Source organism: Setaria viridis, chromosome 3, assembly GCF_005286985.2.
Source record: "Setaria viridis chromosome 3, Setaria_viridis_v4.0, whole genome shotgun sequence".
NCBI lineage: Eukaryota > Viridiplantae > Streptophyta > Magnoliopsida > Poales > Poaceae > Setaria > Setaria viridis.
Window position 1 is genome coordinate 44,031,320 of NC_048265.2, and position 26,809 is coordinate 44,058,128.

At 43.2% G+C, this 26,809-nt stretch overlaps 5 protein-coding genes, 1 long non-coding RNA gene and 1 other non-coding gene across 10 annotated transcripts; 5 read left to right on the forward strand and 2 right to left on the reverse strand.

The window, feature by feature from the left end:
- Positions 1–363: 363 nt before the first annotated feature.
- On the forward strand, positions 364–1,513 carry LOC117847626 (uncharacterized). The gene is made up of 2 exons (XM_034728866.2): positions 364–675; positions 1,090–1,513. Exons 1-2 carry the CDS (start codon positions 418–420, stop codon positions 1,363–1,365), a joined length of 534 nt encoding a protein of 177 aa, XP_034584757.1. The 5' UTR covers positions 364–417; the 3' UTR covers positions 1,366–1,513.
- Positions 1,514–2,780: 1,267 nt separating this feature from the next.
- Positions 2,781–6,871, forward strand: LOC117847408 (bifunctional 3-dehydroquinate dehydratase/shikimate dehydrogenase, chloroplastic). The gene is made up of 10 exons (XM_034728614.2): positions 2,781–3,382; positions 3,574–3,679; positions 4,194–4,412; positions 4,634–4,989; positions 5,100–5,163; positions 5,259–5,364; positions 5,448–5,588; positions 6,060–6,208; positions 6,307–6,472; positions 6,588–6,871. Exons 1-10 carry the CDS (start codon positions 3,171–3,173, stop codon positions 6,629–6,631), a joined length of 1,563 nt encoding a protein of 520 aa, XP_034584505.1. The 5' UTR covers positions 2,781–3,170; the 3' UTR covers positions 6,632–6,871.
- A 2,342-nt stretch (positions 6,872–9,213) lies between these two features.
- LOC117850395 (bifunctional 3-dehydroquinate dehydratase/shikimate dehydrogenase, chloroplastic) lies at positions 9,214–13,921 on the forward strand. 3 transcript variants are annotated; one of them, XR_004639249.2, is made up of 11 exons: positions 9,214–9,479; positions 9,713–9,818; positions 10,176–10,394; positions 11,166–11,521; positions 11,647–11,710; positions 11,803–11,908; positions 11,996–12,130; positions 12,575–12,723; positions 12,815–12,977; positions 13,078–13,183; positions 13,586–13,921. XR_004639249.2 is itself a non-coding variant. In XM_034732223.2 (11 exons), exons 1-10 carry the CDS (start codon positions 9,229–9,231, stop codon positions 13,119–13,121), a joined length of 1,593 nt encoding a protein of 530 aa, XP_034588114.1. In that variant the 5' UTR covers positions 9,214–9,228; the 3' UTR covers positions 13,122–13,125; positions 13,586–13,921. The 3 variants fall into 3 exon arrangements, 2 of the variants coding, with proteins under 2 accessions (XP_034588114.1, XP_034588113.1); XM_034732223.2 differs by having other exon boundaries at positions 13,078–13,125; XM_034732222.2 differs by lacking the exon at positions 13,078–13,183.
- A 590-nt stretch (positions 13,922–14,511) lies between these two features.
- On the reverse strand, positions 14,512–14,583 carry TRNAP-AGG (transfer RNA proline (anticodon AGG)). Its single transcript has one exon. It is a non-coding gene; the product is annotated as a tRNA-Pro (tRNA).
- A 193-nt stretch (positions 14,584–14,776) lies between these two features.
- LOC117850512 (uncharacterized) lies at positions 14,777–18,548 on the forward strand. 2 transcript variants are annotated; one of them, XM_034732347.2, is made up of 8 exons: positions 14,777–15,352; positions 16,305–16,366; positions 16,456–16,692; positions 16,773–16,937; positions 17,039–17,088; positions 17,171–17,303; positions 17,541–17,578; positions 18,166–18,548. In XM_034732347.2, the coding sequence occupies exons 1-8, from the start codon at positions 15,232–15,234 to the stop codon at positions 18,260–18,262; spliced, it is 903 nt and encodes a 300-aa protein (XP_034588238.1). In that variant the 5' UTR covers positions 14,777–15,231; the 3' UTR covers positions 18,263–18,548. The 2 variants fall into 2 exon arrangements, with proteins under 2 accessions (XP_034588238.1, XP_034588240.1); XM_034732349.2 differs by having other exon boundaries at positions 14,778–15,352; positions 16,277–16,366.
- A 1,400-nt stretch (positions 18,549–19,948) lies between these two features.
- Positions 19,949–24,116, reverse strand: LOC117850828 (phenylalanine--tRNA ligase, chloroplastic/mitochondrial). Its single transcript, XM_034732705.2, has 10 exons — positions 23,789–24,116; positions 23,104–23,297; positions 22,506–22,712; positions 22,323–22,440; positions 22,154–22,230; positions 21,865–22,044; positions 21,192–21,236; positions 20,976–21,080; positions 20,304–20,417; positions 19,949–20,221 (listed from the first exon to the last, which is right to left on the reverse strand). Exons 1-10 carry the CDS (start codon positions 24,075–24,077, stop codon positions 20,171–20,173), a joined length of 1,380 nt encoding a protein of 459 aa, XP_034588596.1. The 5' UTR covers positions 24,078–24,116; the 3' UTR covers positions 19,949–20,170.
- An 887-nt stretch (positions 24,117–25,003) lies between these two features.
- LOC117850497 (uncharacterized) lies at positions 25,004–26,318 on the forward strand. Its single transcript, XR_004639291.2, has 2 exons — positions 25,004–25,838; positions 25,969–26,318. It is a non-coding gene; the product is annotated as an uncharacterized lncRNA (long non-coding RNA).
- The last annotated feature ends 491 nt before the right edge of the window (positions 26,319–26,809 follow it).

The window sequence follows — 26,809 nt, forward strand, 5'->3', positions numbered from 1 at the left end:
TTCAGTTGTGATTTCTCAATAAAGGACTAGGGTTGGTAATCAGATTCAGGGAATGATTATGGACAAAGTTTTTAAGAAGAAAAAAGAACTAAGACTAGGAATTAGAAAAAGAACACGAGATTTTTTTTAATCCCATGTTGAAATTTTACTGTTTGCAACTTTACATATGGAATCATCATGATATTCCTATGAAATTCAATGTTCCAACCAGGAGCTATACACGAATTTGAAGGGTTCAGCACACAAGGAACCTGTCAAGCTGACAATATGCTCTTTTTTTTTGAGGGGTGGGTGGGGGGGTGGGGGGGGGGGGGGGGATTGTAAATGAAATTCAAAATTTTCTCTAAAGACTACAGACCTCGGAAAATTTTCCTCTGAAGAGCACAGACCTCAGAAATATAGAAAAAGAAAAAAAAAATGTCATCCTCTACCTTCGCTGCCCTTCTCCTCCATGGCCGCCTCCACTCCCCTTCCGCTCCGTCAAAGCCGCAACCTTTCCTCGCTCTCCGCAGCAACCCTTCCCGACCCCCGGCCTCCGCCTCCGTTTCCACCCGACCCTCCCCGGCACTGCCACTTCTCCCTGCCGCCGCCGCCGCTTCCGGCGGGGAGCGGGACAACCGCGTGCAGGAGCTGAGGGTGCCTGATTCCTGGCTGACGCCCGAGGGAGCGGCGCAGGTTCGTTCCAAGTTCGCGTCTTTTTTCTCTGATTTCCTCCACCGATTCCTGCAACATCCAGCCTTGTGGCGGTTGCGATAGTCCTCTCCAGTTCTCAGTTCCTGCGGTTCAGATTTCAGATACAGTGTGCGCAGACGAGACGAGCACTGGGCTTCTGGCTGCTCGCATTTGCTCCCCTGTTCGAGTCATGTTGCATTTCCGTGTGTGAAAATCTTGCATTCGCAGTATGGATAGGGAGAATCATAAATCATGTGCTCGCATTGTTCCAGAAATTCAGGGAGCCAATGAACTGAACCTACTACGAGTTCATTGTGCAGAAATTGTAGAAATGTTACATTGTGCACTGTGCTTCCGCAACTTCTGCACATTGTTGCTGCTACGAATTCAGGTGCTATATTTCTTGCTCGTGGCCAGGAATCGGAGTGGCTGAGGGAGACACTGCACAAGTGGCTGGACGACGAGTACTGCCCGGAGGCGGCGAACGTGGACATCAGCCGCACGGCGGCGCGGTCGTACCGCGAGTCCCTGGCGGCGGGGCGGTCGGACCTCGGGGAGATCCTTCTCAAGATGGCCGGCGACCTCGAGACGCTGTCGTACAGGGACAGCTTCCACGGCGCCTTCTCCGCCGCCAACGCCGCCGTGCGCCTCATCACGCAGAGGATGGAGGCATTGTCCGAAGATGGCCTGTGAGCTGTAGGTTCTTGCTGTGGTTCTGACCGTATGGTACTTCTGAAGAACGCTTCCATCCGTTTTTAATGTATGTAAGCATGTTCCAAATATTATATGTTTATTAAGACCATCAAGATTAATTAGCTTACAAGCCTTACATTAAATGTTATATAGTGTTTAATAAAATCAGAGGGCGTACGAAAATGTTTGAGAAGTTTCATTGCAACGCTTTTTTTTCTTGCGTCATGTAGACAATGTGATATTAGGTGGCTAGAAAATATCCGGTGCTCTCACACATCTTTGTAATTATATGAGAACTATTATATTTTTACAACAAAATGACCATACAAATTTATGAGAAAATTATGTTTATCCAAATTCCAAATCTGTAACACAATGCATTTTAGGAGGAGGAAAAGAAAAGACAAATCAAAGCCAAGGTGACTAACCTATTAAGGGATGTTTGGATCTTTGAGCTAAAGTTAAGTACATGTCACATTGAATCTTCAGAGGCTAATTAGGAGGACTAAACATGAGCTAATTATAAAACTAATTACATAGATGGAGGCTAATTCGCGAGATGAATCTGTTAAGCCTAATTAATTCATGATTATCACATATTTATTTAGCATCACATTGTCAAATCATGGACTAATTAGGTTTAATAGATTCGTCTCGTGAATTAGCTTTCATCTGTGCAATTGATTTTATAATTAATTTATATTTAATACTGCTAATTAGGATGACTAAACTTTCCGGAACCAAACGGAGCCTTAATACCAAATTTTAAAACCAAAGGCGAGATGTGCAACAGCCAAAAAGGCTTTTATCCGACGTGTTCGTACTCTCCGTCTGCCCGCGGGCCCGTCCAGTGCTGACACGCCACGTCAGATTCCACCTCCATTCCAGCCAGAAGAGCCGGCGGTGGCCGGCAGATAAAACGCACGTCGCACTCCCGCGTCGCTCCCATCAGCTAGGAGACAAGGCATGGCAGCGCCGGCCCGCCGGCGGCATTCATATTCGTAGTGATTGGTTGCTTGGTAAGTCTAGCCTAGCCAGCTAAGAGGATGTTTGGATACGAGCTACTAAATTTTAGGAGGATTATATCGGATGTTCGGATGACTAATTAGAAGAACTAAACATGAGCTAATTATAAAACTAATTGCAGAACTCCCATCCTAATTCACGAGACGAATCTATTAAGCCTAATTAATCCATCATTAGTAAATGTTTACTGTAGCACTACATTATCAAATCATGGATTAATTAGGCTTAATAGATTCGTCTCGCGAATTAGACTCCATCTGTGCAATTAATTTTGTAATTAGATTATATTTAATACTCCTAATTAGTATCCAAACATCCGATGTCATAGGTACAAAAGTTTAGGAGTATGTTCCCAAACACCCCTAAGCCATGCCAACTTAAATCTGGTTAGAGTAATGATTTTGCTCGGTATTTGATTGGTTGCACTAGAGTATGTACAAGTTCATCTTGTTTGGTTGGATGCATTGGTTTGAGTGAGCTCACCTTGCACAGCACATGGTGAGTTTTAACTCCATCACCTTCGTATCTTCACAGCCACGGACGAACTGAACTATTTCATCTCCTCTTTCTTCCCCTACCGAATCCGCCTCTACCTGCAAGCTGCGCACGCACCACTAACAGTCCAGCACGACACCGGCGACGACAGCGCACATACGAAGCACGTCAAATTCGAGTTCCGTTGTGGCGATTGGAGCTTCGTGCGGCTGAATCCTGCGTAATTAATTAGTTTATTGGGCAAAACGTATTGCGTTCTGCTGAATCGGATCCTCAGTCTGGCAATGGAGAGGTCAGCGCGGCGGGGTACGCTGGTCTGCGCGTCGCTGACGGCGCGGTCGCCCCGGGAGATGGCGGCGGAGGTGGCCGCCGCCGCGGCGCTCGGCGCCGATGTGGCGGAGCTCCGGGTCGACTGCCTCGACGGGTTCCAGCCGCGCATGGACCTGCCCGTGCTCCTTGCCCAGCCCCGCCCGCTCCCCGTCATCATCACCTACAGGTTCTTGTTTCTACCCGAGACAGCTTGCCGCATTCTCGGAGGATTGGCCGCATTCTCTAATCTGGTTTTCTCCCTTCAAATTCAGATTGTGTCTCTATTGTACCATCACAGGAACAGTCCGTATTTGTTTGATTGATTATGTATGAACGGTAGCGATGCTCCTAGCTTAAGTATGTATGTTGGTTGCACAGGCCGAAATGGGAAGGAGGCGAATATGAAGGCGAAGATGAGCCACGGTTTGAGGCGCTTCTGTTGGCAATGGAGCTGGGAGCTGAGTACGTGGATATTGAGCACAAGGTTGGTTTATCCTTACTCCTCTCTGATTTGGTTTCAGGAACGGAATCGATCACAAGATTACTCGTCAGGGTGATTGACAAAGGAAGTGAATTTTCTTTTCATTTGATATCAGTATGTTGCTTTGATGCTTTCAGCTTACTGAAATGGAAATGAATCTGAGAAAATTGGTTTCTGTTCTGATTTTTGGTGCATTCTAGTCTTGCACTGTGAAGTGCCTAACTCAAGTCCCTGAAAAGAGTTCCTAACTTTAAGTGAGTCGGCCACTAAGGGGGCTGTTCGCTTCAGCTTACAAGCCGGCTGAAAAGCTGAAACGGCTGATTTGTTGTGAGAGGAAAATACTGTTTGGTGGCTGATAAGATGGCTGATTTGTTGTGAGAGGAAAATACTGTTTGGTGGCTGATAAGCCAGCTGAATAAGCTGAAGCGAACAGTCTGAAGATAATCCTGTCTAAAGCTGACCAACCATTGAATTGATTACGTTGGCACTTTTTCACTGTAACAGTGTCGTTCTGCAGGTTGTCGTCAACTTTCTGAAATTTTTATCGGGGAGGAAACCCGAAACCTGCAAACTCATCGTTTCAATTCATAACTACGAGTACACACCGTCGGTAGATGAGCTTCTGAGTTTGGTGGATCAGATTCAAGCAACAGGGGCTGATATTGTGAAAATTGCAACCAGTGCTACTGAAATTGATGATGTGTCAAGAATGTTTCAAGTACTTGTCCATTGCCAAGTGAGTTTTACCGTTTGAGTATATCCAAATTCTTTCTATGCTAGTATCAGCTAAGCGATATTTTTTTTCTTTTCCAGTAGGAGTTTTATTCTACCTCACTGTTGCTTATTGCCTCATGGCATGATATCTACTGTTGACCTTATTTTATTTATGTTATTCTACCTCAGTTTCCTTACATGATTCCTAGTTCTCATTATCTTTTATTTGAATAAATGATCTAGGCAAAACATGTGCCAATCATTGGGCTGGTGATGAAGGAAAGGGGTTTCATTTCTCGGGTTCTTTGCGCAAAATATGGTGGATACCTTACTTTTGCGTCTCTTGAAAAAGGAAAAGAATCCACCCCTGGGCAGCCAACAGTAGCAGACTTGATTAATAAGTACAAAATTAGGCAGATTGGCCCTGACACCAAGGTCATCGGTATTATTGGAAATCCAGTTAGCCACAGTAAAAGCCTAATTGTGCAAAATCAAGCTTTCAGATCAGTGGGTTTCAATGCTGTGTTTCTGCCATTTTTGTCGGATGACTTGGTTAAGTTTCTTAAGACCTTCTCTTCACCAGAATATGCTGGCTTCAGGTAAAATCTATTTCAATGCTGTTTGTTTAATTGGTATTCACATAAATAGTCGATTTCCCCATGGTTGACATGGCCTATATTTTTTTTCCATCCAATTAATTGGACTGCAGTTGCACAATGCCCCATAAGGAAACTGCAATTAGGTGCTGTGATGATCTTGATCCTATTGCCAGAGTAATTTCACATCACATTCATTTTGCTTGTCATTTTATTGGATTGCTCAGAGCAGCCAGAGTAACATTTTGGAAAAAATAAATTATTTTCCCCAGGACATTGGAGCTATTAATACAATTGTTAGAAGGCCTGATGGAAAACTTGTTGGGTACAATACTGACTATGTTGGTGCTATTTCTGCTATTGAGGATGCAATAAGAGGTTTCTACACGCCACTACTTAGTTCTTGCATTTTTTATAACTGGTATTAAATTCTAACTGCTCTCTGGACTAACAATTTGCAGCATCACACCCAGTAGATCCGACCACTTCGCCACTGGCTAGAAGGCTTTTCGTTGTTATTGGGGCCGGTGGTGCAGCAAAAGCAGTAGCATATGGTGCAAAAGAGAAGGGAGCAAGAGTTGTAATTGCCAACCGTACTTTTGGTATTCTTGCTTCTATGGAACCCTTCTCCTCAATAACTTTTAAATTTATATTCTAGACAGGCACAAGGCACTTAAATTACCGCATCGAATGCTGATGATATTGCTTGATCCTTTAAGCATGTGTTGCCTAAGTGGCTAAGTGCATTGTCTTGGATCTCAGATGTAAGCATTCACATTAGAGACCCTTCATGACAACTTTTTGTCTGTTTCTTAGAATCAGGTTATGTCTGGTAGGTTAGGACTCACAGGCTTTAACAAGGCAGGGGCTCAGTCGCTAAAGTCTTTTTTTAGTAGCAACATGTGTATTTTAATCTGTCGCTTATTGGACTCTGAAGTTTTGATTGTATTCTACAGTTCTACTCATGTTTTGTAGCATGTCTTTATTCTGAAACTTTTCTTAGCTCCCTGATTATCCTAACATGGTAAAATGATCGATTATGTTGACAAGTCAAACTTTCTGCAACATGCCAGCGCGTGCTCAAGAACTTGCCAGATTAATTGGGGGGACTGCTTTAACCATGGCTGAGTTGGAAAGCTACCATCCGGAGGATGGCATGATTCTTGCAAATGCAACATCTGTCGGAATGTATCCTAATGTCAATGAAACTCCTTTATCTAAGGTCTGAAACTTTCTTGCCTTGATTAGCGTCAGCTGTAATCGATATATTCTTTTTTATGAAAAAATCATAATATAATAAATAAAACTTTAATCTTGCAGGAAGCTCTTAGAAACTACTCTGTTGTCTTTGATGCGGTCTACATCCCAAAAGAGACCAGACTTCTCCGAGAAGCTGCAGAATGTGGAACCACAGTTGTTAACGGTCTGGAGATGTTAGCAAGACTAGCGGTGGTTCAATTTGAGCTTTTCACAGGGGGCATGCCAGGTACTTTTTTCGACCTTTTTCTTATTCCATGATTCGAGCAATAATCATTACTCATTAGTTCATCCTATCGCCACTTAAAAATCTTATAGACTTTCTCTTATGACTCGCCTTACAGCTCCACAAAGGTTGATACATGATGCTATGACAAAGACTCAGTAATGCTTCTCCAAATAGCAAGGTCCCTGCCACCACCTGCATATCATGGTTTCTGCAAAATGGTTCTAGTTCACTAGTTGTATGCATGTCCTCCTTGCTTGGCTCTCAACTTTGTACAAAAACCACTGTCTTGAACGCAGGTGGAGAATGTTAGAAATTTAGGCATTATTCGTATATTTTAATTCCCAAACTAATTATGTAAAAAGACAATATTTCTATAACTATGGTGAGTGAATTGAAGCATGTGCAAGTGTTCATATTTAACACAATTTTAAACATGAACAGAATGAAACAAAAGGGTTTCACGACGTACCCTAGGGCGGGGCCAGTGCCGGAGGCACCGGATGCGCCGTTACCATCTGGATTAGTCATACTAATAGTGGGATGACCTCAGTCGATGTAGTCGTACTAATTTGATGCCGGGAGGGGTTGATGCAGTGCAGTCCCACGAACGGCCTTCGGGAAGTAAAGGAAGTAGTCGAACAGTACGGCCAACGGGATATAGATGACGTAGACAAATAGCTCGGCCACCAGATGTAGATGAAGTAGTCGATCAGGGAGCGAGCAGTCGCGTTTAACGCTCCCCAAAAACCTTATCGCCCACCTATTCCGAGCAGGATCTCCAGCAGCAGGCGAGGTTCCGAAGACTTTGCTCTTGCCAGTACTGTGCGCGCAACTGAAAACAGAGAGGGAGAAACAGAGTAATTCGATGCCAGGAGGGGTCGATGCAGTGCAGTCCCACGAATGACCTTTGGGAAGTAGAGGAAGTAGTCGAACAGTACGACCACCGGGATATAGACGATGTAGACGAATAGCTCGGCCACCAGGATGTAGACGAAGTAGTTGATCAGGAGCAAGCAGTCGCGTTCAACGCTCCCAAAAACCTTATCGCCCGCCTATCCCGAGCAGGATCTCCAGCAGCAGGCGAGGTTCCAGAGGCTCTGCTCTTGCCAGTACTGTGCGCGCAACATAAAACAGAGAGGGAGAAATAGAGTAATTCGGGGTCGATGCAGTGTAGTCCCACGAACGGCCTTCGGGAAGTAGAGGAAGTAGTCGTCGAACAGTAGGCGAGGTTCCGGAGGCTCTGCTAGGGTGAAACAGAGAGGGAGAAGAGATAGGTCTCCTGAAAGGAATACCTGTGTGTGTTGGTGTGTCTCTAGGAGGAGGAGGACTGCCCCAGTGACCATTGGAAGATTCCAGAGTTCATTCCTCAGCAATTACTAGAATGAACGTCGCATCGCTCGACACGAAATGACACGCCCACGGCCTCAGCCCGGCGAGGTGAGCGAGTGCGTGCGTGGCACGCCAATCTCTTTTATCAACTTCACAAATGGTGTACATAGAGTCCATCTTTTAAGTCGATTGAGATCCTCCTCAAATATCCATGTGGGACTAAACACATAACTCTCTAGCATTTATCAGTGGACTTTTAATTCTTTTAGTTGAATTAAATAAATAGGCCAAGCCCATATATTCCAACAAAGAAGCGGTTTTCATCTGACTGCTTTTCTCCTACTGCCTTCAAAGATGCCATGTTGTTTTCGTGGCATATCCCCGAATGGTTTTAAGTCGTCTGTTGTTCGAAAAAGAATAATCCCTAGCTCAACATTGTTAATAGGTTTAACTGTCTTCCAGACCGCAAAACTGAGTCTGAAATACATGAATCTGTATGTTCAATAAAGATCGAATAAGCTCTGGCTCATGCTCAACAGTGTTAAAAGAGTTTTTCTGGTATCCATGGTGCAAAACCTGCTAAATGTTTGAATGGGTGCAAATGGGTCTATGTTTTAAGCTTCCGTTCCATAGCCTAGACACAAAAACTTGCTTTGCCAAAGAATATGTACGGTTGCAAGAATAAATCTCTTTATATTCTTTGGATGATCGTAAATTCTGTGCACATACGAATTCGTTGGACAACTCTGACATGATGAAGCCTTGTTTTTGAGAGATTCAGGATAGGTTCGCCATTCAGTCGTTGATCCTGCTGACAAAATGCTTGATGATTGAGATGGTCCTGACTGAAACGTTTAGGTGTGTATTCGTATATAAGCTCAAAACTTCCAGTTTTTTCCGAGTTTTCCCAGAAGTGTGTATCAAAGAGCAGAAAAATCAGTAATGAAGCTTCCTTGCAGCCTAACCCAAAGCAGTAGGCAATGGTACTCCTAGCCCAAAAGGTGCTTTCTACACCATCTTCAAAAGGCTAGAAACGTGGCCTTCATTCTCAAAAAACTATTTTTTTCTCTCACCAAGACCACGTTTAAAATAAAAAAAATACTTTCTCTTTTTTAAATGAATTTTTTAGATTTGACTAATCGCTCCCATTTTAATTTCAACATTTCGACGGCGTGTCCAAGACTCCGTATGTTCCATGCTAGCCGCAGAGCGAACCAATCGGGACGCGCCACGTCGGATCCCCCGAGGCTGCCAAGTGGGCCCAGCGCACTGCCGGCGCATCTCCACCAGACCCCCAGTCCACCACCAACTAAAAGTGCAGGCGTGCGTGCGGCAGGCGGCACCTAAACCCTCCTCCCGCTCACCTCACCAACCTCCGCGGCGGCGCCGGCTGCCTCCCCCCCCCACCCTCCCCGCCTCCCCCCGTGATGGCCACGGCGATGTCGGTGTCGGCGGTGTCCCCGGCCGCCGCCGCCGTTGCGCGGCCGCGGACGCTCGTCTGCGTGCCGGCGATGGCGCGGGCGCCGCGCGAGATGGTGGCGGAGCTGGCCACCGCCGCGGCGCTCGGCGCCGACGTCGCGGAGCTCCGCCTCGACCGCCTCGCCGGGTTCGCGCCGCGCAGGGACCTGCCCGTCATCCTCGCCGAGCCGCGCCCGCTCCCCGCGCTCGTCACCTACAGGTGGGTCCCGCTCCCCCCCGGCATTTTGGGATTTCGATGCAATTGGGTTCGATTGGGGAATCGTGGGGTTTCAGAGGCTTTCTTCTTGGCTTAGTGTAATCGGGTTGCGCAAAGATGGTGTTTTTACCTGATTGCAACCTTAAGACGAACATTTCGATGATCTTGTACCAACATTTCAATGTTTGGAGCGTTACTAAGCGATGTTGCTTGATTTAATGATTTTGATTGCACAGACCCAAGTGGGAAGGTGGCGAATACGAAGGTGATGATGAGCCACGGTTCGAGGCGCTTATGCTGGCAATGGAGCTGGGAGCTGAATACGTTGATATTGAGCTCAAGGTTTCCTCTTCCCTCCATCCATTTCATTTGATGAGGCACTGAATAACTAGTGACTAGGCTACTCCGCAGAAATAGTTTGCAAAGGAATTATCTTTATCTGATGTTTCCGTAAGCTTAAAGAAATGACTAATACAATCTAGTGTACTCGTGCCTTTGTATGCTACTGCTACAAAGTATAATACTAGTTAATTAGATATCATAGAATTGGATCACATTTATGTGCAATTTAGTCTCATACCTGAAGCTAAAAAAAGCAATAAGATAAACCCTTTCTGAACTCTAAAGTTGTGATCAATCATTAATTTGATTATCATGTTTCAGTATTTATGCTATGAGGTCTGTCTTCTTAACCCACAGGTTGCCGACAAATTTATGAGACTTCTGTCTGGGAAGAAACCTGAAAATTGTAAGCTCATTGTTTCATCCCATAACTACGAGAATACTCCATCAGCTGAGGAGCTTGCAAATTTGGTGGCTCAGATAAAAGCAACAGGGGCAGATATAGTGAAAATTGCTACCACTGCCACTGAAATTGTTGATGTGGCAAGAATGTTTCAAATACTTGTACATTGCCAAGTGAGTTTACCATCCGAATATTCTCACGTTTTATATGTGCAAGTGTTATTCTATGAAATTTCCTTTTGTGATTACTGTTCAGTCCACCTCACTGTTTTTTATTGCATCTTAGTTTAGGTTTACAAAGATAATGCTGCCCATGTGTAGTCGGCTCTAGTCAGATATAAACTTCTGTTGTCATATTCTAACATTAGTTGTCAAGAAACGTTCATAGCTCTCTTAGGATTCTATTAATTTGAAAGCCTGCTGGTAAATTCAGTCTGTACTAAGTTGTACTAGGATATAAGGTGACTAAACATGAATTATTAGTGGAGAGCTAGACTTGTTGTCCCCAAATTTAAGAACATTAGTGTGGTGCTTTATTTCTGGTGTAAATAGATCTGAGTACAGCTTTTATAAGTGATACTCCCTCCGTTCCAAATTGTAGGTCGTTTTAGCTTTTTTAAATTCATAAATATCATTATGCATCTAGATATAGTGTATGTTTAGGTGCATAATAATATCTATGAACCTAGAAAAGTAAAAATGACCTACAATTTGGAACGGAGGGAGTAGTATATTGTGATCTCATAGCCTTTAACACAACAGCACAAGATGATCCATAAATTTCCTCTTTATAGATGCACTTCTGATGCACATGTATCTGTTGGAGCTCTACCCTTGAGAAATACCTTGCACTATGTGTTCATGCCCATGCTTCATTCGTCAGTTGCTTACTTGCTTTAATATGATTCCAATTTCACATTATCGTTTCTTTCAACAATGAACCAGGAAAAGCAGGTGCCAATCATTGGGCTGGTGATGAATGACAGAGGTTTTATTTCTCGAGTTCTTTGCCCAAAATATGGTGGATACCTTACTTTTGGGTCTCTCGAAAAAGGAAAAGAATCCGCAGCTGCACAGCCAACAGTCGCTGACTTGATTAATGTGTACAATATCAGGCAAATAGGCCCAGACACTAAGGTGTTTGGCATTATTGGAAAGCCAGTTGGTCACAGCAAGAGCCCAATTTTGCATAACGAAGCTTTCAGATCTGTGGGGTTCAATGCTGTGTATGTGCCCTTTTTGGTGGATGACTTGGCTAAATTTCTCAACACATACTCTTCACCAGACTTTGCTGGCTTCAGGTAGTTAATTTTAATGTATTTAGCCAAATAATCTGTTGCAATAATTTTTTGTGTTGAGTTATATAGTCTATTCCTTCATATCTGACCAGATCTTTATTCTTTTCATCGAATTAATTGGACTGCAGTTGCACAATTCCCCATAAGGAAGCTGCAGTTAGGTGCTGTGATGAAGTCGATCCTATTGCCAGGGTAATTTGATTTTTATTTCAACTCGTGGTATATAGGTCTGCTGAACCCTTTAGGGCACCCAGAGTAACATTTGGAAGCATAACATTCTTCAGGACATAGGAGCTGTTAATACAATGGTGAGAAGACCTGATGGAAAACTTGTTGGCTACAATACTGATTATGTCGGTGCTATTTCTGCTATCGAGGATGGAATAAGAGGTTTTTCTGCATTCACCTATGCTGTAGTCTTCTTGTATTATTGCTAATCAATACTCAAATCTAATTATCCGATGGGACAATTTGCAGCATCACAAGATCCTTCCACTTCCCCACTGGCTGGAAGGCTTTTCGTTGTTATCGGGGCTGGTGGTGCGGGCAAAGCCCTAGCATATGGTGCAAAAGAGAAGGGAGCAAGAGTTGTAATTGCAAACCGTACTTTTGGTATGCACTTCGGGCCTTCTGCTGCACAGATTTTATCATAGATCTGCAGAGATCACATGTTACTCATTTTTTTCTTGAACAAAACACTCGAAATTATCATATTGAATTTTAAAATTCACTGTGTATTAGAACCATTCCAAATAAATTGTCCAGTGTCTAATAATCAGCATTCACTGACACCATTTTGTTACAGAGAATACATAGGTTCTAGTTCAATTCTTGTTGCCATGGATCTTTCTGGTTCCAAACTTAATTTCTCCCACTTTTAAGACTCCTGCATGCTTATTTAATGTCTCACATTACGTCTAGAAATATTGACTTGTGTTCTACTAACAGAATATCTTTGTTCTGAAACTTTTCCTGGACACTAATTGTGCTGTTATGGTAAATTCGTAAGTGAGAAATATGTGTGATGTTAAGTCAAAAGTTTATTCAACTTTCCAGCACGTGCTCAAGAACTTGCCAACTTAATTGGTGGGCCTGCATTGACTCTGGCCGATTTGGAAAATTACCATCCGGAGGAAGGGATGATTCTTGCAAATACAACAGCCATTGGAATGCATCCAAATGTCAATGATACTCCTTTATCTAAGGTCTTCAATCTGCCTTCCTTAATTTAGTGCCAATTGCAATGAGTATATTCCTCCTTTCTGTTTCATATGTTGACAAATCATAACCTTGCAGCAAGCACTAAAATCATATGCCGTTGTCTTTGATGCGGTCTACACACCAAAAGAGACCAGACTTCTCCGTGAAGCCGCAGAATGTGGAGCCACAGTTGTTAGTGGGCTGGAGATGTTTATAAGACAAGCAATGGGTCAATTTGAGCATTTCACGGGCATGCCAGGTACTTCTTATTTTTTTCGGCCTTTTTTATTATGTTCCATTATTCAAGCGATAGTCATTAGCACATCTTACATCTTTTCTTGTATGATTCGCCGTTACAGCTCCAGATAGGTTGATGCGTGATATTGTTCTGACAAAGACATAGTAAGGTCTGTCCAAGGAGCAACCTTCCCTTCCATCTTAATTTCTACAAGATTGGTTCCAGTTGTATGTAATCTTTCCTGCTTCGTCCTAAACCTTTAGGAACCACTCTCCTGAATACGGGTGCAGATGTAGGTTTCATCTACTATTCCCCCCTATTGGTTACCAAGACTCAGTGTAGTTAGTGCATTTTTCCAAGATTCCTCAATATGCCTGTTGTTCAGGAAAGAACTGTAGAGTACATACCATGCATTATGGCTCAGTATTGCAATGAGTTCTTTTTCCTGTCATCAATGTCAAAGAACCTGTTTAATCTTTGGGTGGGTGCAAGCGGTCTACCTTTCGTGCTTCAGCTGATCAGCTCCATACATGTTTATATGAACTTTGCTTGGCCGCAATATGTACAGTTTGTAGAGTTGTACTTATCCCAATTGGCTGCCACTGAATCTCCCTTTTTCTTATTTCCAGTTGACGATGATAAATTCCGAGCAATTACAAGTTCGCTGGACAATCCTAACACCATGAAGCCTCGTCTGTGAGCGATTCATCCATGCTTCTGTGGCCCTTCAATTTTTGTTTATGTTTCCTTTTATATTTGGATTCAGCAACCGGTTTGCTGTTCAGCCGATGTAAATGAGATGTCCCGGACTGAGATATTTTTGTGTGTTATTTGTATCTGCCCAAAAATTGCTTTCCCCAACTGTGCACATCAAAGGAAATTAGGAAGGCTTTTGCAAGGGGTTTTGTAGTAGAAAAACATGAGGCAGTAATGGAAATGAAGTATGGTATGCTCCATTGCTCCCATCAGAATAGCATATAGTGTTCTCATTTATCATAGCGAGATATTCCCGCACTAAAAGTATCCGGCACTACTGGCACCCGGACGTCCGATGGGAATTTTTCCATCGGACGTTCCGTTGCAACATCGAAACAAAACATCTATAATATTGAAAATCTATAGTTGTAACATTGAAAAAATATGCGAAAAAATGACTGCGTCGTTCGACTCCGGGATAGAAAATTCCCGTCGCAATATGAACATCGTGTTTCATGCAACATTTATTGTGAAACATGCGAAAAAAATAGTTGCAATATCGATGTCTAACTATTAAAATATACGTTAGCCATCCATTTTTAAAAATTCCGGACATGCGTACCGTAGCATTACCGAAAAGTAGGAACATTAGCTTCGGCTGAATGAAAGTCGCAGATTTTTCGTCAGCTGGAACAATCGCATCCCATAAGAATTGCCATGAGAACATTTATAATTGTGTATCACCTTAAAGTTTGCAGACATGTTCAAATCGAATACCTATGTGGAAAAAAAACAGAGAAAACGGCGATGTTGAGAACCCAAGTGGGGGAAAAAAAGTGGAGAAAAGGGGACAAAAATAGGGGCATTCCGAGAATTGAACTCGGGACCTCTCGCACCCTAAGCGAGAATCATACCACTAGACCAAATGCCCAATAATGTCAATGCTATCATGGTACTGAATACATTAAAGTTTCCAGAGACTACGCGGTAATCCAAATGTTATGGACCTGAAACTTATTTTAGCAACAGATAATAAATCTTACTGCGGTGGTTGGTGCATTGATGTTTTTATAAAGGGAATGTTTGCAAGTTGATTGCTTTTGGATATAATGTTCCCTTGCAGTTTAGACAATCACCTGCTTTTTAAAACATGTTTTGTCAAAACACACACACAGAGAGAGAGAGAATGATTTGACGATGTCATATTCATCAGCAATTAACCACATTGCGAATAATCCCTTCCGCTCCAGGTCTTGTGGAGGAGAAATTTTGCAGGGGCAGCAGGAGTTCAAGATCCATCCAATCGCTGTCTTCCTCTTTCCCTTTGCTGTGTCTCCATATCATATTCTCGCAACCGTTTCCTGGCTCGATTTGGTCGCTTGCTTCCAAGTTCCTTCTTGCTCGGTTGCTCCTGTTTCTTGAAGAACTTCCTTTGGCTTCGGTTCTGCCCCTCCCACCAAATTCCCAATCCAAGAGCTCCAAAGTCGAATCTTTCTCCTGAGGATCCGCTGCCCCGCCGTCTCCATTTCTGGTTCCCGCCGGCGTTTCTTTTTTCAAGGGGGTCTGAGTAGGAGCCGTGATGCGGCCGGGGTCCGGAGACGCGCGGCAGCCAGCGCCGGCGCCGTGGGCTTACGCGCTGTACCACTTCGGCACCAGCGGCGCCGCCGTCGCCGCCGCTACCGCCGTCACCCACCCTCTCGGTCAGATATCTGCTCTTCGTCTTATTTCGAGTAATTTACTATTGGATTGCCTTGGTATTAGTATGAAGGGGGAAAACAAACAGCACTTTTTTTTCCTCGAGAGCTGCGTATCATTGTATTAATAGGAGAAGAACGAGTTATACAGAGACCCAAATACACACACTAGAACCTGAAGATCCTAATCACCTTTTACAATTCGGTTGGGAGTAATTCAGAATTTATGTTTAGTTCCACTGCCCACCTTTCCGACTGTTATCTGCTTAGGGAGTTGCCGCTAGTTGAAATGAGGTCGTTGAGAAGTGAGATAATGTTGCAGTAGATAGTAATTGGGAAAATGTGCCTAAATATGACTTAGCTAGGTTTTTCCACAGCATAATCATGGGTTATTTGGTGAAAGAGATAAGGCTTGTTTTATTTTAGACGAAAGCTTTTGTGGATAGCTATTATTTATATGGTGTGGTATGACAGCTTATTCATGGCAGGCTATTTCTTCTAGTTGTGGGAAAAAGTAGGAGTATTTACATTCCATTTAGATAAGTTTGGCCATTCAAACATTTTGTAACGGGTTGACGGCCTTTCCAAGAAGCGACAAATAGTCGCTTTATCTGACTGCAGTAAATAACAGTTGTCCATAAAACAAACAGACACATATGGAGGAAAATATTGTCGAACTAAACATAGAACATTTTAAAGATGGTGCTCAGGAAATTTTCATGACATTCATTCTAAAGAGTTTGTTGTTAAAATTTGACCTGTCCAGCCTATGATTTTTCAGAGATATTTGACAACTGGTACCTGGACCAATACTTGAGGACACAGATCTAATTAACTTGTGTAACAATCAACTGTTCATTGCTATGCTGCCTATTTGGTAACAAGAACATATATCTTGTTTGTCCAGAAAGTAAGTTACTCCTTTTATAGGTCTACTACCACCATTTTCGTACTGCAGATGTTATCAAAGTTAGGCTTCAAATGCAGCTCGCTGGGCAAAGAGGAAACTTAGTCGGAATGGTATTCACAGCACCTACAGGTTTCGTGTTTGTTGCTTGTTATGTTGTTAAATTTTTTTCTTAGTTATATCTGTATTTGAAATATGTTAGGGGACAATATTTACACAACTGGTGGAAAGGGAAGGGCCTCGATCACTCTACCTGGGACTTGCACCAGCATTGATGAGATCTGTTGTCTATGGTGGCCTTCGATTAGGACTGTATGAGCCCTGCAAACATGTCTGCAGTTATGCATTTGCATCAACAAACTTTGCTTTTAAATTTGCATCTGGAGTCATTGCTGGGGCCCTTGCAACTGCTTTAACAAATCCCATGGAGGTTTTAAAGGTATACTGTTTCGATTTGAACTCACTTCAGAAGTGTGACTCTTTTTTTTGTGCTAGATCTGAACTGAGTACATTCTGTAGGTGAGGTTGCAGATGAGTACAAGCAATACCAGTGCAATAGGAGAGATGAGGAAAATTTTAGCACAGGAAGGGCTGAAAGCACTCTGGAAAGGAGTTGGCCCAGCAATGGCACGAGCAGGCTGCCTCACCGCATCACAAATGGCAACCTATGACGAGGCCAAGCAGGTGTCTATTATTTGTGTTGTATATTTGTTATAAAGGAATAAATTTGTTGCTTACTTCCATACATCAGTTCTAAGAGCTTTCTTTATCTGTATTCAATACAGGCCTTAATGAAGTGGACGCCACTCGAAGAAGGTTTTCATTTACATCTCATGTACAGTGAATTCTCTACTTCACATTTTGATGTATATTCTTCGATGAGCTGAATGGATGGCTAATCTTTGTCTACTTGGAAGCTCGAGTTGCATAGCTGGAACAGCTGGTACTCTTGTGACCACACCTGTAGACATGATCAAAACACGGCTAATGCTGCAACGGGAGTCCAAAGGTGCTAGAGTATACAGGAATGGGTTCCATTGTGCTTACCAGGTGTTGATCTTGACCTTTCATTTTGATGTGTTCATATTAGGAATAAACATTGCTAAAAGTTACTTTCCAAAAGTGCCTGATGGTGCTATTGAATTGTTAAGCTACTAATTACTAGTGCGTTATTGCCACAAGATGAGAAGGAGTATTACAACTTAGGAATGTGGAAATGCAATAACTTGAACATCAACAACATTAAGGTCTTCTTCTGATATTTGATTCTGTTTTCTTGGTTTGCAGGTTGTGGTCACAGAGGGCGTAAAATCACTTTATAAAGGGTGAGATCTGCATGACCACATTTATATATAACTTGTTTACTCGTAAGCTTTAAATTTGTTGAGCATGCTATCTTTATTTGTAATTTTTTAGCTTTTAACATCCGAAAAGGTCGGAACATGTTAGCTTTACCAGGATATTTTTAAAAATGAGCTAATTAGAGGTCAGTGATTAGGTATAATGCTTTGCTGATCATCAGCAACAGTTTTGTCTTTATTCATAATTGTTCAGAGGTTTATTGTTTATCGATCTGTATGCATCTTGGTCTATTTCAACCTTGGGTATTGAATGTTTGAAATGCATGGCGTCTTTCATTATTAATAACTAAACTGCTTTGTTGCATGATTTAATTTTAAAAAAATTGCTGGCAGAGGAAATCTGCCAAGCATGTATTAATAGAGGGTAAAAAAATTACAATAAAGAATAAAATAGAAAAAAAGGCTGTTCAGACATGAGAAACGGCAGAAGCTAGAAGCATCGGAGCACTTGCTATTTCAGTTAATATAGATATTTGATATTCACTTGCATGTTAGTGGATTAGTTCCTCCTTTCATGGCAACGTTCTAACAAGATCTTGTATACTTTTCAGTGGATTTGCCACCTTTGCAAGATTAGGCCCTCAGACAACAATCACCTTCATCGTGTGTGAGAAACTGCGTGAACTTGCAGGAATGACTGCTATCTAATACCGCCTAAAATTGCAAATGTTTTAGTCCAACTTTTGGATGGCATACTCATCCACCGAGATTTCAAAACATTTTTCATTCATTATTCATTACTGAGAAGATAAGCACCCCATGGGGATGTTACAGGATTTGGAAGCCCAAACTCCTTCCAGATTTGTCATACTTCATTCCAAATTTTGAAAGGGTGTGAATTGTACTTAAATCAGTATCGTTCATTGCTGACACTTTTTTCCGTAAGAAATAATTATTTCACAAACAAAGCATATGGATGGAGAGTTTTTCTGTATTTCTAGTGTTCTAGCGAAAATTTGAAGATCTCTAGTGTTTGGAAACAGTTCTCTCTGTGTGACCTTCGCATTCAGATAATGAGTCTTGCATCAGATTGTTCTTCAGAGACCAACAGTGTGCATTCAGATCATGGGATCATTGCGTACGCCGACATACTTGTCAGTGACATTACGTAAAGGTTCACTGTGGATTCACATTGGGAGAATTCTTTTCCTCCCTGTGGCCAGTCAGCATCCAGTACTCTTTTCGCACGTAAAGGTTCACTGAAACTGATCTTATCGTACAAACATAAAAAAGAACATCTCATTGAAATAGTTTGGAACACCTGCGGGCCGCATAATTTTAAGATCTGAACATCAGGCAAACTTATGCAGGAAGGTTATTGTGTACAGGCTCAAATATAAACATTTCCTTCGCATAACATCAGATGGATTTAGAATCTCAAGTAACATGAACATTCCAGACTACGGAAACTACATCAATTCTGAGATGTAGCTTTCTGGTTGTTAATGTTCGGTGTGTTGAAACTGTAGAATGGAATTAATAATTATATGTTTGGATGGGAGACAATGTAGTACGGGACGGTCCCGTCCTAGTTTTCTGGGATGGGATATTCCATTTCATGTTTGGTTGAACAGGATAGGTCCGTCCCAATTTTTTATTTGGTTGGAGAGATTGCAATAAACGGGATGAGCACCGTTTTCTCCTTCCGTCAGACACCGTTTTTGGGATCCACCTGTCATACTAAGCATCTTCATCCTCCTGAGGCCACGCCACCCCGCCGCCCCTCCCCCCAATCCACCCGCCGCCACCCCTGCTCGCCCCCACCAGCCATGGGGCGCCGCAGCCACCCCTGCTCCACCCGCCCCGCCGGCTATGAAGGGCCGCAGCGCTGTCGGCCATGGAGGGACGCGGAGATGGGCCCGCGGAGCTCGCCCCTGCCGGCCATGGGGCCCGCGAAGCTCGCTCGTCGCCAGCCGTGGAGGACGCCGCGGAGCTCGCTCGCCACCGGCCGTTCACGCTTGTCGGAGCTTGCCCCTCTATCAGACGCGGAGACGGAAGGTAACGGCGTGCATGGGGATGACCCCGTCCACCAGTTTTGGTAGGACAGGGATGTCCCGCATCTGGAGGGTATATTCCCTCTTAGGGATATTCCCGTCCCACCCGTCCTCAAACCAAACGCGGGACGAAGTGGGATCGTCCCGTCCCGTCCCACCTCGTCCCTCGAACCAAACGCACTCTAAGACATCTAGCTAGCCATGGTCATCTGATGGCACTCAGATCATCAGATGAAATACGCACATGGACAATGCCAGCAATGGCATGTAATTTTGACTACTGCAAACATAATAGCCATCTTATTGTACACTATCAGCAAAAAAACTGAGACAGGAGCAATGTACAAAGCTTCTTAATCATTATGGCTGCAAGCTATAATGAGTACCAATTTGAGCAGGGGCTTCTTTTTCTCTCCCCTAGACAGAACTGAAGACGTGATCGATACAGATTACAGAAGCAACGGTCCATTTTCTTCATCGATACAAAAATTACCTTTTCAATGGATTTACAAATAAAGAGACAAAAATTAGTTCTTGGTATAACACCTGAACTAGCTCCCTTCTATCTCAACTCGACATTCAATTTATCCTTCACAGCTTCCCTGACATTCAACTGCAGCAGAATTGCAAAAATGATCAGATTCAAAATCAAAGATAGCATCTAAAATCACTCCATGGGAGTTGTCGCATGTTACCTGCAGGTTGTTAATCTCCTCATCTGTGAGTGAACGTTCCATTGACCTATAGGCTATTCTGTAGCAATGACTTGTCATGCCTTTCTTGTTGGTGAAATTATCAATGAGCTTTACCTGCAAACAAAACATTTTTTTTATCTCACAACATCTGAAGAACCTCTACATTCCATTGTATGACCAACTACTAATTGTGGATTAGATGCACAAATTAGGCTCCTAATATTCACCACATGGATGCTTCATACTAGTGTTTCACAATACAGAGACCAACAGACCTTATCATGCCTCAAAAAGCGTTTTCCTATGCGTGTGCATGTATGTGGACACTGAAAGGAGTTGGTTTATCAAAGTGTACTGGAACTATAACAGAACTAGCAAACAGAGCTGCAGTAATTGCCAGCAGAAGTACATGACAACGGCAACAAGCTTTAAAGATCAGAAGGTTATACTTTCACCTAATCTGAGGCTTCATCGAAACTGAAATGATCTAATTAATGTTTCCAAAAATGATCTAATTAATCCTTAATACTTATGCAAATGTTTGATCCCATTTATGACACGAAATTACAACATGAAAAGTGAAGGGTCCCACAAACTCAAAATACTAAGCTAAGTCATGTGCTTGACGTAAGTTCCATCATAATAGATGCATCAAAAGCACTGATCTCATACCTCCTCTACAAGATCTCCAGCAATTCCTCTGACAACTTCACATAAGTTGTTCTCCGTAAATGCATCATTGATCCAGAAACTCATATCCTTGTAACATGGTGGAAACTATAGAAAGAACAAAACAGTTAGCCAGCATAAATTGGCACCAAGATGAAAATTATTTTCTCAACAAATGACATGTAGATTAAACAAGAAACAAAAACGTAGTGATTGTACCTTTGAAAATGCCTTGAACTTGACACCAAGCTTGCCTTCTGAGAACTGGGTAACAAGAACTTCTTAGAAACTAAAGTAGATGAGAATGAATATAAACAAAGATGGACATGACCCCTTATCAATCCTGCGTTACGTCGACGTATTGCATAACTTAATTATATAAAATAGATCGTATTACATAACTATTTGGCGCAATCACAGATTGAATCCAGCAGTGCATCTTTGAGCGTTGCCAAAACCAAGTTTATCTATTATCATTTGTTAACTGAATAGGAACCAGAAGATTCCTTAATAAAAAATCAATAATTGCTACCAGCACTTAAAATCAATGCAAGGGAGTTTTCATTTAACTGAGAATTAGAGCTCTCAAACCCTAAATCATACTACCTCTGATCAGTTAAACTTGATGTTCAGACAATGAAGACAACTAGGAAACAAGTAGCTATGGTCTGAAACATCAAGTAAACTTGACTGGAGGGAGTGATTTATAATCCTCGAAAATTATAGTAAAAAAAGAAGGGTGCCAGAAAGAGTGAGTTTTTCAGAAAAGTAATTTAGATTGAGCAGATGTTGTAGCATTATCGAAAAGGGTAAATAGGGCACTGTAAGGCAACACAAAATATAACTACACAAGTAGTTAGGTAGTAACCAATAGTAACTATAGTAGCAATACCTGGGACGTGAACCGTTTATCATTTGACCAGAAGAGCCGTATATCTGGAATGTCAAAAAGGACCATTGCAAGGCGTTCTAATCCCAGTCCAAAGGCCCATGCCACATGGTCTGTCCTGCCATTTCTTTTCAAAATTTCCTGCTCGGTGACTCCACATCCCAAAACTTCCAACCAATCATCCTTACAAGATGAGAAAGTTAATCAGAGACCCATCATATCAACATAGGTTGTGCAGCATGTTTTACTTGTACTTGACCCTCAAAATACTTAAATAAACCCATTGTAATACCTGAAAATATATTTCAAGCTCAAAGGATGGGTTGGTGAATGGGAAGTAAGTATCAACCCATCGCATCTGGACATCACCTGCAGACATGTTTGTCTATATTATTTAGCTGGAATGTGGATCTATTTGATTATATCTTTCAATAACAAGGAATAAGATTTAAGTGATTTACCAAAAAGATGTCTAGCCAGGCCTTCCAGCGTTTTCTTGAGGTCTGCAGCTGCATATGCTGTCCCGTCCATGTCAGAACCTAACCAGTCATCTGGAGAAAAGACACGGAAGCCTTCCATCTGCATGTGCTAAATGATCAGAAACAAAATTCTTGAGAAACATGGGTGGATCTGGCAAAATTTACCTGATGGAAGACTGGATAGTGAGTTGAATCAATAGAATCCCTACGATAAACATCCCCAGTTACAAGAAAGTGTGTATGTCCATCCCTTAGAAGCTCTGCTTGATGAGCACTGGTGTGGCACCTCAAGACAGTTTGACTGTCAACATAGTATGTGTCATTGTAACTCCTGCTTACATGGTCAGCAGGGACCAACACATCATCAAAGTTCTGCAAGAGGCAACACTTCCAGGTCGGAAACAAGCCAACAACCACCAAATTCTATTTTTTCGCTGAAGTTGTTTTGAGTCTGGAAATAGACACATGGCAAATACAGGTACTTGATTCACTATCATAAGGGAAGATCCGAAGATGTCATGAGAGGTAAGGAACAAGCAATTGATTCCATAACAATTCAACTATAGCATTACGGTTTTCATTCTTTTCCACTCCAAGTACCTTTTTCTTTTCAAATATTTTCTGTTCTTTTAGTTTCTGGCATAATCTTGTGTGCTTACTTACCATTGCTTGTAGGTTAGGAACTATATGAATATTTATAATATAATTGGCCATTAGCTAAAATTTCAGAATAGCAGTGTAGTTCTAAAGTTCAAACTCATACCTGCTTGACAGAGACAAGAGGGCAAAGGTCATCAAACTTGTCAAACTGCCCAGCAAAGTTCTTGTCGAAGTAATCATAAATAGTGTTCTTCAGAATCCCTAGAGGGTGGTTGTCCCTCCTGTGCAGCTGCAGACCAATCTTCGAAAAGATAGTGTCTGGCACGTTGTTTGTTGGGTCATCCTCCTTCACAACATCTAAAAAGGCCGTCCAAAATGAATCAATTCATGACAGACAAATCACAAGCTATGGTAACTTGACAGATTGTACATTGTGAGACTCAATTAATCAATTGTCATATTCAATTGTAGTACACACCAGTGCAACAACATTCAGGGTCTCACAATGCAATGCACTGCAATGGCTTTTGCCGCGATTCCAGTACTGATAGGCTACTGAAGAATGCAATCAACCATTCAGGGATTTGAACCCAAAGCCTACCAATTCATACTACAGGCTACAGCAACAATGCTAGACATTTCAATATCGCCGACTCTCCCCACCTATGAATGAAGCCTCCCAAAACGTTAATAACCACAATTGCTCAAATTTAACATTCCTAAAAATGTTAAGCAAAATGCTACTATCTTTTGTACAGTGCAATCAAGCCCCAAAACCCAGAGTGAACCCTTCATCCCAAGATCCCGCCTTTGCATCCCACCTCGAGACCCCGAGTCCCCCCACTCACCGTCGCGCGCGATCTTGACGCCGCCCACCTCGACGGCCGACGCTGCCGCGGCCGCGGACGTCCGGAGCCCCCTCGCTCCGGCCGGCGCCGGCGCCGGCGCGGCGGGGAAGAAGCGGGCGAGGAGGAGGCGGTTGGGCCGTGTTGAGGAGAAGAGGGGGCGGCTGGAAGAGGACGAAGAGGACGAGATGGCGGCGGCGGCGGCGGCTGGGGAAGCCATGGGAAGCGTGGCCATGGCGCGAACACGCGCGCGGAGGAGGCAGCAACGCGCGGTTCGGATAAGCGGGCGCATGGCTGGCCTGCGGCGGAGTCTTGTGGGCTGGAGGAGGAGAGTGAAAGCGAACGGGGGGAGAAGGCGACGACCGGAGGGGTTAAGGGTAGAAGAAGAAAGCGTGGTTAAAAGAGATAATGGTGGCGCAAATTGATGATTTATATAAGCAAATAGTGAAAATGGGTCCTGATTTCATACATCATTTGCACTCTTTTTATAAGCAGCTGGGCAGTATCTAGATTTTTTAATCTATGATCGGTAAATAAATGGTACAGTAATAATTCTCGTTGGGAGATCTTTTTCCTATAGGATTGGAGTCAAGTGCTCAGAGCAAGCGCTAACGCTCTCACCGGATTTAAAACAAGGGTAGAAAATACACTTTCAATCTCATTTAGAATGTTAAAACACATTTTTGTGTTTTTTTAGAGGAAACGTTTATGTGTAGGGGCCTATCACTACCAAGCCCTTGTTTACTTCCCTCCAAACTTCCAACTTTGACACTATGCAAAAAGAAGATTCCCCATCACATCAAACTTGCGGTACATGCATGGAGTACTAAATGTAGACGGAATCAAAAACTAATTGCACAGTTTTGTTGTACTTTGCGAGACGAATCTTTTGAGCCTAATTAGTCAATATTTGGACAATAATTCACAAATACAAACGAAACGCTACAGTTGCGCATTTATGGCAAAATGCCAATTTTGCCTATCTCAAATTGGAAAGTAAACCAGGCCAAATAGTTTGTCTTTAGTAACTACCACCCAATTCTTCCGCAAGTACCATTTCAACAGTTTGGTGGAAATCTGCCATATTCGGCCCAATCACCATATATGAGATACAAAGTCCAGCAAATCAAGTTTAGCCCAGCAAAGCCCACGAGCCCAAAGCTTGCTTTGATGTGAGCTTCGGTTCTTCCTCAGGATCCGCGCCAATCCTAACTTGCTTTGATGTGAGCTTCCATATGTAGGCTTCCGGTATTCGAGATTTGTGCACATTACCTCAACCGTCGGATGTTGTGCTTAATCTCCTTCAACCCTATGCCGCCGACGTCGCCTTCCATGCCCCATGCGCCGCCGGGCACCTTCCTCCTGCGCGCCGCGGCCGCGCCGCTTCCTGCTCTGCGTGCCGCCGACGGCCCCGCCCCCGCAGCTCGCCGTCGCCGGCCCCGAGCACGCACGCACCACCCCCGGCCCCGCGCGCCGCTGCCCCTGCCGCTCGCGGACTGCCCCGCGCGCCGCCTGCCGCACGGGCGCGCTGGCCGCGCCGTCGCCGACCCCGCGGGCGAGCTGACTGCGCTCGCCGTCGCCGTCGCCGGCCCCGTGGGCGCCCTGGCCACGCATCGCCCGTCCGCCACCGCTGCCATCGACGGGACGCACCGCCCTTGCAGCTGCCGGCATCGGTGAAGAGGACAAAAAAAATAGCATCTCGAAAATGTTGAACTGTATTTTGTAAAATGTTGAATTCATTCTTTCCATACGTTGAAACAAGCTATGGAAAATGTTGAAAATGTTGATCTATTTCTTAGAAAAAATGTTGAATGTAATCTTTCGAAATGTTGAATTTATTTATCTATAAATTGAATTTATTAGTTGGGCTTATGGACTTTACAGCCATGTTGCTTATCCAGCACACGAAGCTACGTAGGAGCTCCAGGATCTGTACTTCCAAATGCAGGAGCTTTGAAGAAAGACCAATATACTTCCTGTGTTGGATACTCCACCTTGAGAGGCTGGGTTGAATTTAGAGTGACTCGCTCACAGCTCCATGGTCTTCTTCTCGGTAAGCTCGGTACTTGAAGGCATCAAGCACATAGTAGCCTCTGTACATGACACCTTGTAGAACCTTGAGCTGGTCTAGCATGGCCTGGTTCCTGATCTGCCGTCCCTCTGCTTCCTCGATGATGTTGCAGACCCGCAATAGTTTGTAGTGTATGTTCTCATCAGAGCTCAGAGGTGAGGGATGCTACCTCCTTGAAGAGATTCTGGATGAAGAAAGATACAGATCGATTGGCGATTTCACCCAAGAATGCAGAGAGGGCGGCCTCCATCTCATAATCGACCAATGGATCTCACACATAGGAAGTTTGGCAGCAGTGAGATAACGTGCTGCGTGTAATATGAGCCCTCCTAGTCCTAATCACATCGCATTGACAAAGTTGATGCCTTAGTCTGTACACGATCAGTGCTCTACTGCTCTTGTTTTACAAGCCAATTTGAAAAGCATGTCTCTCTAAGTCTCTTATCTCTGTGGAATCTAAGACCTCCAGACGTTCTTGGCCAATAAGAGGGAGACATGCATCAAGAGACTACAACAAGGAATCTTTCCCTTGAAAGAACGGCACTAGTTCTGATATTTTTTAGGATGTTGTGCTAATCTTAAGAAGAAGAGAAAATTTGTTCAGGTAGGAAAGCAAAAGAGAGAAGCGATCCAGAGTGCTGGTGGTGGTGGTCCAGAACAGCTACACAGAAGTGTCCATGTTTTTTGTTGAAAGTTGAAACAGCCACCGTTGTCAATCTGTTTAACAGTATTCTGAGCAACGTTGTAGGTATCTAAAACAAGTAAAAGAGAACTTGGGGAGTACTATGAAGTGGTGTCAGTGATCACTTTAACATTCGTAACAGAAGCGGCAAGTCCTGATGTTATGAACTGTAACGATAACAGCTATCAATACTGCTTAACTGTAGTTCGACCATACTGATAAAAAGAATGTAGTTTTGCGATTCAAAATGGCAACAAAAGTAGTTTTGTGA